Below are 12,935 nucleotides of genomic sequence, written 5' to 3' on the forward strand. Positions count from 1 at the left end.
TACCTTAAACAATTCCTTTTGTTGTAATAAAGTTAATAAACTTTATGAATGTGGTTGAGTCTTAACTGTCTAACTCTATTACTGACATTAATATTTTAAAAACAGACAGAACCTTATTTGTCACCGAAGTCCTAGGGCTATAGTCTTTTATAAAGCGCACAACCTTATTAGTATGTGCTTCAGTGACTTACTCAGTCCTTCGTACCAAGAAGAAGAAGAATAGTCAAAGTGACACAGCAAAAGGGCAGGACATAACTAAGATAAGATAAGATAAGTTTTATTTCAAGTCGGCAAGTTTTCAACAGTGCAACAGAAGCTCTAGGAGCTTTTATAACCGACTGTATATACTATATAACATAAAGTATAAGATCAACAAAGATACAACAGCTACAATAAAAATTGATTAGACATGATGTATACATAAAATAGACCTTTTTAGATATTTTTATAAAAATGAATCAGATGCTAAACTAGAAATGTGTCCATAGGACACGGGTGCCCCCACCGCGCCACTGTTCTGTCAATCTTTTTACTAAGTCAAGGGAAATAACTCTACAAATACTGGATAAATCCACAAGCGAAACCCCAGGTGCAAATCTAAAATATGCTGAGCAACCTGCCCATAAGGTTTAATAACTATGTCAAATCCTTTTTGAGAAACTAAGTGAAGGGCAATTACTCTAAAAATACTTAATAAATCCAGACGAAAATACCTGGTGCACAACTGAACATGCTGATCAATATTCCTGTAAAGTTTCATGACTCTAGGTCAAATACTTTTGAGCTACGAGCGACACATGTTGAAAATTGCCAAATTTTACTAACTCAAGGGCAATAACTCTGAAATACTAAAAATATCCAGACGAAAATAACCAGTGCACAACTACACATGCTGATCAACATTCCTGTAAAGTTTCATGACTCTAGGTCAAAATACTTTTTGAGTTATGTGCGACACAAGTTGAAAATTGCAAAATTTTACTAATTCAAGGGCAATAACTATGAAAATACTAAAATATCCAGACGAAAATACCCAGGTGCACAACTACACATGCTGATCAACATTCCTGTAAAGTTTCATGACTCTAGGTCAAATACTTTTTGAATTACATGCGACACAAGTTGAAAATTGCAAAATTTTACTAAGTCAACGGCAATAACTCTGAAAATACTAAAAATATCCAGACGAAAATACACAGGTGCACAACTACACATGCTGATCAACATTCCTGTAAAGTTTCATGACTCTAGGTCAAATACTTTTTTAGTTACATGCGACACAAGTTGAAAATTGCAAAATTTAACTAAGTCAAGGGCAATAACTCTGAAAATACTACAAATATCCAGACAAAAATACCCAGGTGTACAACAACACATGCTGATCAACATTCCTGTAAAGTTTCATGACTCTAGTTCAAATACTTTTTGAGTTACGTGCGACACAAAAGTGAACGGACGGACGGACGGACGGACGGACGGACGGAAGGACGGACAGACGGACGGGCGGACGGACAAGGGTAAATCTAAATGCCCGCCACTAACGTGGGGGCACAAAAACTAAAATGATAGTTTACCCAATTCTACATCAATAGCTTGTATATTAAACTATGCTTACAATGTCTAGTATCTAAAAACTTTACTTAAAGTTCAATAATAAACCGATTAAACAATTAAAAAATTAATGAATAGTTAAATAAATAAATAAATAAAAATACTAAAAACACGTACATTTTTTTATATATAATTTAAATATGAAAGACTATGGGTTATCAGACAAATACACAAAGACAGAAGGGATCATACATGTAAGTCAACAGTTGAACTCATTTAAACTGTTTCTTTATTTCTTCCGATAAACAATTTTTGTAACGGTATAGAAAATGTATAATCTTCCATTCACCTTTGAAAGAATGCTCTTGACAATTTTATCTCCTGATAGGTAACAATCGATATTCAAACAAAAATATTTAACTTCAGACGAAGACTTTATTGTTTGATCATTAGATGAAATGGAAATTTTTTGTAATTTATTAATTTTTGATTTAGAACCAAATAGCATACATTCAGTCTTGCCCAGGTGTATAGATAATTTATTGTCAACTAACCAATCAGAGCATCGTTCCAAAACCTTTTCAGGTTTTGGGCTATAATTTTTGGATCCTTATGCAAAAATAATATTGTGCTATCATCTGCATATAAAATTAACTTGCAATCAGAATCGGTACTAGTTACCATGTCATTAACGTAGCAGAGAAATAGAAGAGGACCCAAAATACTGCCCTGAGGGACCCCACAAGTAATAGGAATTGAGTCAGAAAAAACTTTACCAATACTTATACTTTTTGATACCTTCCTGACAAGTATGATTAAAACCAAGAAATAGATTTGACACCTAATATATCTAATTTATCACACAAAATATCATGATTGACGGTATCAATTAAATGCTTTTTGTAAGTCCATCATAACCATACCAGTGAGTAACCCTTTGGAGCTATTTGTACGGATATAGTCAAGTAGGTAAATAAGACATGTCTCAGTTGAATGAGATTTCCGAAACCCGGACTGGTATTCGTAAATTAGATTATTATTTCTTAAAAATGACTCAAATTGTACATACATGAATCTTGAATTGGATACAATACATAAAATACCAACTGGTCTGTAATTCCCGACATCTAGCTTACTAATTTTTGTTTGTAGAGGTTTTACTTTAGCAATTAAGATAAAGAAAAAGTCAATAAACAATTATTTTAATGAAAGCTAGGTGTATAGGAGGATGCAAACTGCTCTGTTAAGACTGCTTGAGGACTGGAGACAGGCCCTGGATAACAATGAATATGTGGCAGCAATTTTGATGGACTTATCTAAGGCATTTGATTGTCTGCCAACATGACATTCTTTTAGATAAGCTAAAAGCATATGGCTTATCAGGCCCTGCCACCAAACCTCATGCAGTCTTATCTGTCAAACAGGAAACAGCAAATAAAAATAGGCAATATTGTAAGTTCATGGGCTAATATATCCAAAGGTGTCCTCAAGGATCAATCCTGGGCCGTCTACTGTTTAATATTTTCATAAATGACATTTTTTCTTTATAAAAAAATGTACTTTATATAACTATGCAGATGACAATACCTTTCTTTTCGGACTAATAAACATTTTTGATGAATAATATGTACCTTAGAACAAGAAAGTAACTATCTTATAAATTGGTTTCATTTTAATAAAATGCAAGCTAACCCTGACAAATTTCAAGCTATTGCTGTAGGGAAGAAAACTTTCACTAAATCCCCAACTTTTAAAATTAATACTAGTGAAATAACATGTGACGAAATTGTAAAACTCCTTGGCATCGACATTGATCAACAATTAAATTTTAATTTTCACATAAGCAATATATGTAAAAAAAGCTGCTAATCAGTTAAACATCCTCAAAAGAATAGGTCACAATTTAAATCAAACAAATAGGCTAACAATCTTTCATAATTTTATTTTGTCCAATTTTAATTTTTGTCCTATGGCATGGCATTTCTGTTCAGAAAATAATACTAACAAGATGGAAAAACTACAGGAAAGAGCACTTAGATTTGTCTATAATGATTTTAATTCAAGTTATGAAGATATGCTGATAAAAGTTAATATACCAACTCTAAAAAAATAAGAAGAATGAGGGCTATGGCCATTGAAACTTTAAAAAAAAATTTTCATGATATGTCTCCTGCTGTTCTGTCTGACCTTATTGTCAAGAAAACTACTGGTATTAATTTTAAATATTCAAATATTTTGCAGATCCCGCAAGTAAGAACTACAACTACTGGTAAAAAATCTTTCAGGTATGCTGCACCTGTTTTATGGAATACTCCTATCCCGAAAATTTTAGAAAATGTTCAAATTTTGCTCAGTTTAAAAAGTTAATTTCATCCTGGAATGGTAAACAGTGTAAATGTATTGCTTGCAGCTATTTCTATATCTTGATTTACTCCACTTTTTTTTTTATTTTTCTGGGTATGAACATTTTCTTTTGGGTCACATTTATCATTTAGCTTCTTTCAGTTTTTTTTTGCTTGCTTTAAATGTGTTTTTGCTATTTTTCCCTGCTTATGTTAATATTATCATTTAGTTTCTAGATATGATGTTGCTTTATTTTGTGATCTTTTGTTTTGATTTTGCTTTTTGTTTTGTTGTTTTTTTGCTTATCTTTCCAGCATGACTCAAGCTATCTGTTAAATGAGTTAAACTAATGACTTACATGTTTAATACCTTCTGTCTTTGTGTGGTCTGATAACCCATAGTCTTTCATATTTAAATTATATATAAAAAATGTATTTTTTTTTTTTTTTTTTTTTTTTAAGTATTTTTATTTATTTATTTATTTAAAATAATTCATTAAATTTTTAATTGTTTACTCGGTATATTATTGAACTTTTAAGTAAATTTTTAGATACTAGACATTGCTATATAGTGATGTAGATTTGGGTAAACTATCATTTTTAGTTTTTTAGCATATGATTCGTTTTTATAAATATATCCTAAAAGGTCTATTTTATGCATGTGATGTATATATATCATGTCTAATCATTTTTTATTGTAGCTGTTTTATCTTTGTTGATCTTATACTTTATGTTATTTACAGTCGGTTATAAAAGCTCCTAGAGCTAATGTTGTACTGTTGAAAACTTGCCGACTGGAAAATTTTTTTATCTTATCTTATCTTATCTTATCTTATCTTAATTTTCATATCATCTGGGACAACGCACCCCATCTGTTATTGAAGAATTCACAATATAAGTTATAGGGATTTTTAACACATCAGCACCATCTTTAAGAAATTGTGCAGGGATACCATCGAATCCAGTGCTTTTGTTTATATTAAGCCTACATAATTCTTTATATACAAACTCCTCACTTACATGATGAAGACGAAACTCTTTTTGTGATATGTTCCTATAAAAATTCTTAATTGTATCAGATGCCACACTATACAAATTCTTTGCTGTCGGGAGTTTCTGTACTAAATTAGATGCAATATTTGTAAAGAAGTTATTAAAATGACTTGCAACTCTGTATATTATAACACAAATTGCTTTTTGAGTAAATCTAAGTATTGTTTCAAAATGAAATGAATCATTTGTAAATGCCTTGAACAAAATTAATGTTTTTGTAACTTATTTACAAGCGTGGCACTTTATAACCGTGGTACAATGTAGCGTACAAGTAAAACAAAGTTGTTCCCCTTTTATAATATGCACACTTTGCTCAGTTATTGACGTCGTTTCGTGTAACGATACCTGCTTAAACAGTTAAACTGTGAAAAACGATGGGAGTATGATACTGTTTTTTTACAATGTTTAAAATGAAATTCACTCTGTCACGAGCCGTCATTATTATCATAATTGCCATCAGTTTACTGTTTGCTTTCAATTTTTGCTTGGCCTGAAAATAAAACTGCTATGGATGTACTACCCGGAGCTTGACGCGGAGAATATTTGGAGGGCTGAAGTGACTGATAAATCACTATGGACATCTCTGGCTCCAGATATGAAAGTTACAACTAATTTTATTGATAGTAAAGATAAAACTGTTAACTGATAGGTTCTTAAATTTGAAAACATAGACTCTTAAATTTTTTGGGGAATTCTCCAGTAACTGTTTTTAAAAAGTTTTAAAGGGTTTTCGGGTTTTGGTGAGAAAAAAAAACAGGGGTGATTTTTAAAAAATTTAAATTCAAAAAATTCATTTTATCCTGAAAATGATTTTCAGAAAAAGGCTGTGAAATTCGGGGTTGTTGCTGGTATCAAGTTATGGCCAGAAGAAAACCATTGAAGTCAAAGATTGAAAATGACACACAAGCACCTGTAGACGTACCATACTGTTTCTACCCAAGGAATTTCCCAAGTTATTTAGTAGATGAAAGAAATGATACACCAGTTGGATTGAGTATTAAACTAAAAGGAAAACCTCCAACATACTATCCTAAAGGTGTAAAACAACTGGCTGTAGATGTTTCATTTGAGTCTAATCAAAGATTACATGTCAAGGTATACACATATATTGTAATTGTATTATCATTTTTAATTACATAATTGAGCCGTGTCACGACAAAACCAACATAATGGGTTTGCAACCAGCATGGATCCAGACCAGCCTGTGCATCCGCGCAGTCTGATCAGGATCCATGCTGTTAGCTTACCAACTCTATTACAAGAAGAGAAACTGATAGTGAACAGCATGGATCCTGATCACACTGTGCGAATGCGCAGGCTGGTCTGGATCCATGCTAGTCGCAAACCCATTATGTTGGTTTTGTTGTGACGCGGCTCATATGATCATTCGCATGATAATTCATATAGATTAGTGATCCTCCTCAGAGGTTAGAATTGATTGGTGAATAATATTTTAGTAATTACTTCAATCTAATTCTATAGTGCACTACATTGTACATATTAATTTACTTGGAGTGAGCACGGTATGCTTACATTTGTGTATTATCAATCTTCTGAATTATCATAATCTGCTTATTATTGTATTGTTTTATAATCTTAATGTTCAGTTTTAACTATTTAATACATTTATTTACTTTTTGATCATAATTTCTGTGCATTAATACTTTTCAAGATATGACATCTTAGCAGAGTGTGTCATCAAATTTACATTCTTTTTTACATCAATGACTCAGTGACTGTGTTCTCTTTTTTTTATTCAAATGGAAAATTGATAATTTACCAAAGAGGCACATACAAAGCAGTTAAGATATAACAATGAAAGGGAAGTTACAGAATAACTAGTTTGAAATGTTACGGAATAAGTTACCTTTATTCTGACCATAATAGTTGCATAAAAGATTTATAATTTTCCCCCCAGATATTTGATCCATTAAACAAGCGTTATGAGGTACCATTAGATGTCCCAAAGTGTAAGAAGAAAGCTACAGAACCTGTGTATACAGTCACCATTAGTGAACCAGGATCGCCTTTCTGGCTTAGCGTAACAAGAACAAGTGATCTCACTAATGTGTATGATATTTTTCTCATAGCAAAGAAAAACATTATGACTACCCTATCACTTACTTTATTCATTCTGTAGGAGTAAAACGGATTCATGCAGCCTACTTTTCATAGATAATAGTAATAGTATATGAATAAATTATGTATAGTATAATTATAACTAAATAAGATAAAAGTTAAAACAATACAGAAGTATACAATGTATTTGATTGTTATAAAAATGAGATAAAAATTACAAAACATGTTTAACAATTTTAGGTTTTCAACAAAAGGAGCAGCACCATTGATTTTTACAGATCAATTTCTTCAACTATCATCTCTACTCCCCTCATCATATATTTATGGTATTGGTGAACATAGAAATAATCTCATGCTGAATGTAAACTGGACTAGAAAAACACTGTGGAATTTAGATCAAATTCCTGAGGCAAGTTTTATTTCTTAAATTCAGTTCACAGATTTAAAAATAAATTTAAATATTAGACTTTAACAATGATAATTAATTTCTTTTTGAACTGAAAGATTTTACAAAATTTATTTGCATTTAAATAAGTTGAAGTTTAGGGTTTCATTTTAAAAGACATGATTGTCATAATTTTTGCTGTATAAATTCTCTAATCAAAATAAACCAAGGGTTTTTCATGACTTGACCTAAAAAAGAAAAATGTTGAATATTGGACCTTTGTAATTTATTCTGGTGTTAATTTAATAACTTGGCAAGTTAATTTAGTTTATTTATTTCTTTAGTTATGAAAGATATTTTCTTAGTTTCATGTAAGGCCACTACAACCCATTATACAACCTGACTTAGTCACTATGTATTTTGTGGCAATATTCCTCTTTTTGAATGTCCTGTTTTGCAATTGCTACCTCCATAACCACACACAATTTTATGTGTAATTAAACAAATGTTTTCTGGGTCTTTAAACAGCCATTCTCCTATAATTGAAGCACTTTTTAATAATTCCTGTCTCCAGTTTTAAAACCGTAGTAAAATGTACAGGCGAGCTTAATCCTTTGTGACAAACATTTAAATATGTACACTGGGATGTTCTCAACAGCTTAACTTAAATTTTGTAGCGTGGATGCTCCTCGTTTTTCATTTGTTTTAAACTGAAAAGCTATAGTAACTGCAAAAAAGCGCTGTCGCTTGACCAATTAAAGTTTAAGATTGGTGAAAAAAACAATCCATTTATATGTTTTCCAACAAGTTTTTGCCTAAAATCAATACAATATTGATAATAGATTAAGAATTACATAAGAAGTTCGAGACAGAGACCCTTATTTTCCATGATTTTCTTTAAATGCTGCCGTCGCCGAAATGCAACTATGGTACCATAACGATTTTAAACTGGAATGTAACGATCTTGAGATGCGTTATATTCTTTTAAATTTGTACTCAAAACAATATCAAAAGACTATATTTGGAATAAAATTAATAAATTAGACTCCTGCGATGATACATTTTAACACAAACCGTTTTATTGTAAATAATTCAAATGTCGCGTTTAAAATGCTATGCCTCCGTAACGGGCGTATACTTTTAAATATACATTATACCAATCAAATAAAAATTTAAAATATTGTTTTGTATTTCTTTAAATGAAAAACACCAAAATGAGATGTCGTTTGCACAAAAATGTGATAACTCTGACCCGTAGAAGTCTAACTTCACTATGTTTCCATAACGACTATTTTCCGTAACAAAACGATCATCCGAATTTTGGTACATTATACGGTTCAAATGACAGAGTGACTTTTTTGCCTATCACCGCGCCCAATGATACGTCACTAAGAGGTATGCATGCAACATCTTAATTGACTTTTATGATACAATTAGGCAACTGGAGGTAATTGGCAATCACTGTTCTTTATTTTGGCAACCACTGTTTTTGATTTGATAACAATGTTTTCACAATTATGTTACTTACACGAGAAATTTTACTGATAAAAATGGATTGCAAGCTTTATTTTCAGCAAACCACAGAGTCAAAAAGTAGCAAGTTTATGCTATTTATATTTTTTTTACCTGTTTGAAACATTTGTTACGGAACATAGTTAATTATTTTGAGATCATAATATGATGTCATATATGTACTTTATCCATAGTTATTTAACAATTTGAAATGAATGATTGGTTTCAAACATGGAACACATATTTCGATGAAAAAGAAGTGCACAGTTTATCAAATAGTCAAAGGCAATTTGTTACGGAAGCATAGTATTCTATCATCTTTTTTCAGCACCATAATACATATATTCAGTTTGTTTATAAAAACTGTTCCAGTGTGCTTTTTCATTATAAAGATATATGAAAATTGTGTCCAATATTAACTTGAAGTCTAACATGATTTGTATTGCGTTGTAAGGTTGCAGTTTTCCGTTACGGAACATATCAAATTTGTTACGGAACATAGCATTCATAAATTCTATGTTTGAATATGATTTTTATGTTTTTTTACTATTTATAAAATACCAAAATTGTATCATTATGTCACTTACATTATCTAAAAGTTTTAGAATTACAATTATCATGAAAAAAGTAATATTAATAATGATATTAATGTAATAATGATAAAAATGATGATTATTATGTAATTGTTATATTAATAATAATCATGATAAAAATAATTATTTTAATGATGTTCATGTATCAAGGTTAATAAATTTATAATAAGCAACGATTTTGTATTTTAGAATGGTGCTTTTAAAAACAAAAATACAGGAGACAAAGCAGAGAGGGGAAAACAACAAATAATTTAAAAGAGAAAGAAAGCAGAAAAAAGTATGTTCCCATTCAAAAAAGAAAAAGCACTGGTGAAGAAAATGTAGAGGAAACTACATGAAACATTATAACATTACAACAAATTTGTGTAAATTAGGCAGAAATAAAGCAAATAAAAGTGAAAAAAAAAGAATTTTTGTTCATTTTCAGTGAAAAACATAATATTTTATTTTCCATAACATATGTTCCGTAACAGATATCTTTTCCTGCACTACTCACTAAATTAAACTATTGATGTTATTTTTAATTGATACAGTGTTTTATGATTGATGTTGTTTGTGAAGATACCACATTTAAATTGTTTAAGTAATTTTAAAGAGTGAAAGTATTGAGTTATAAATCCTATGTTTTATAATTTTTCACCTATGTTCCATAACAGATCATAAGGTCTGTTTGATGATCATTTGTGCAGCGAAGTTTTTTTGGTAATGTTACACCGATTAAAAGTTATGCTTGATTTGTTTTCTGCTTCTATTTTAGATATAATTCGAAAACTTTTATGACAGTATTTGTTTGTGCATTGTATCGAAACAATGTCAATCTAAAGTTACGAAATTATTTGCTTATACAAGCTTTTCAAATACAAAGTATACAAGTTTCAGAATAAGATATGGCATAAAATATTTTTGCTTAAGGTAACCATTGGTCTTCAACTTTTCAATGCATATTCTTTTGGATTGTTTAATTTAAAATGTTAGTAAAACAATACCTCCAAAGTAATTCCTATGGTATATATATGTTCCGTAACAATGTAATTCAGTAACTAACTTCAAAAGCTTTCAGTATACAAACGGAGCGAATGGTGTGTGTTAAATTTCAACACAATCTGTCCAAGGTATTGAACATTAAAAGCAAATCATAGAAAACGTTGTTTATGAAAGTCAGATTTTTCATTTTTTGTGAACCAAAAGTGCTTCAGTTATGGGAGAATGGCTGTAAAACCAATGATTTAATCTATGATGAATTATTGATGCATCATTCTTATTAACAAAGGTACTGCATGACTATTCTTTTGCATCTGTGCAATGAAAAATAGTATGCAGATCTTTGGTAGTCATATACATGTATATATAGTCCTTGCTTTTTTACCTACATTTATATATCTTCTGGTAATATATTTAATATTTTTGGTATTATAACATAAGAAATACACAAATTATATGGAGATTTTATTGCATGATCGTTTGTGTATTTTCAGGAGGATTTAAATCTATATGGTTCACATCCATTCTATCTTGTGATGGAAGAGAATGGGAAATCTAGTGGATTCTTTCTCCTTAACAGCAATGCTATGGGTATATTCTTATATTTTTTAAATAATACACTTTCATAATTATCATACCCCCATTGCATAAAGTGGAGAGAGGCCATGGTATAGGCTCAATGCCAAGGTCACCTTTTAAGGTCAAATAACAAACAATTTTGAGTATGCTCTATAAATCCTATACACCTTGACAGTTTTTCATCAAACTTGGCTCAAATGTTCACATCATAAAAGTGATGGGCATAACTCATGCTGGGGTTGGGATATTGGTTATACATGTTTATTCTTATATGTAATAAAAGTTTTTAATGTTTTATATTTTGAGTATGTTTACATAAACTTTTGCATGTTTTCATTAAGTCCAAAGACCTGAGTGATTAATAACAAGCATATGGACTATAAATCAATTATCAAACAATAAACCATTAAATACTTATCTCTGTTTCCATGCTAATGTACGGACAATATGCCAACTAGAAAGACTATATAAATAGTTTAATATTCAATTAGTTTAAATACACATCCTTTACAGAATGGGGTTACTTTCCAATGTACATGCATGTAAATAGAGGTCTTGGTAAAATCTGTTGTTCGGATTTTTATCTAGTCCATCAAAATGGTTTCATAATTCATATATATACCAAGCTTGTTCAAACAATTTTGTATAGTCAAACAGTAATGTTAAATGAGGCAAAGCTATAAATTCCCTATATAGAGATAAGTGCAATTCTTGTCTCCATTTCATACCACACATAACTGTTTCATACAAGGAACTCTTAATGAAATATTGTTAGATATATGAATGTTAAGGACCTGATTGAAATTTTGTTTGTGATAAAATATTACAATAATTCTTGCATGTCTTTTATATTGAGATAAATTAACAAATTTTGAAAATATTTGATATCAAATAGGCTATCTGTGTTTAGATTTGTGCTATATTATCATACAAAAAATATTTTGTCCTTGATTTAATCTGTTTATAACAGATGGAATGTGATTATGCTTTTCACAACAGCTGTTTGCTCAAATAATACTGATTTTTCCAAAAATTGCTTCATTTAATAGACAGTGTCTTTTTTGCAATATAACAGGTATACTTGTTAGAAATTTAGGGCCAACATTGCTGCCTTTTAGCCATATTGTGTGACCTTGTTTGTTGTTTTTTGACAGATGTTGTGTTACAGCCATATCCTGCCATTACCTGGAGAACAACAGGTGGAATTCTCGATTTCTACATTTTCATTGGTCAGAATCCTGCTGATGTCATGAAAGAATACACCAATGTGATTGGTCGTACATTTATGCCACCATATTGGAGCCTTGGATTCCATATTTGTCGATTTGGTTATAAGTCTGTAAATGATACAATGAAAGTTGTTAACAGGGTTAGAAAAGCAGGAATTCCACAGGTAATTGAATATTTTCATACAGCTCAGATACTAAGTTCACACATGATTTCATACAGCTCAGATACTTAGTTCAGCCATGATTTCATACAGCTCAGATACTGAGTTCACACATGATTTCATACAGCTCAGATACTGAGTTCACACATGATTTCATACAGCTCAGATACTGAGTTCACACATTATTTCATACAGCTCAGATACTGAGTTCACACATGATTTCATACAGCTCAGATACTGAGTTCACACATGATTTCATACAATGTTCACAAGTTCACACATGATTTCGTACAGCTCAGATACTGAGTTCACGCATGATTTCATTCAGCTCAGATACTGAGTTTCACACATGATTTCATACAGCTCAGATACTGAGTTCACACATGATTTCATTCAGCTCAGATACTGAGTTCACGCATGATTTCATTCAGCTCAGATACTGAGTTCACACATGATTTCATACAGCTCAG

At 30.7% G+C, this 12,935-nt stretch overlaps 1 protein-coding gene across 1 annotated transcript; it reads left to right on the forward strand.

Moving 5' to 3' along the window:
- Positions 1-5,763: 5,763 nt before the first annotated feature.
- LOC132744310 (lysosomal alpha-glucosidase-like) lies at positions 5,764-12,468 on the forward strand (the record flags this gene model as incomplete). Its single annotated transcript, XM_060732987.1, is given in 5 exon segments — positions 5,764-6,041; positions 6,865-7,016; positions 7,266-7,434; positions 10,991-11,087; positions 12,230-12,468. Coding segments are annotated over 5 exon segments (894 nt in total), but the record flags the coding sequence as incomplete, so codon positions are not given.
- Between the last annotated feature and the right edge of the window lie 467 nt (positions 12,469-12,935).

This window comes from Ruditapes philippinarum, unplaced genomic scaffold, assembly GCF_026571515.1.
Source record: "Ruditapes philippinarum isolate M1 unplaced genomic scaffold, ASM2657151v2 ctg12585_1_1_1_1, whole genome shotgun sequence".
NCBI classification, from domain to species: domain Eukaryota; kingdom Metazoa; phylum Mollusca; class Bivalvia; order Venerida; family Veneridae; genus Ruditapes; species Ruditapes philippinarum.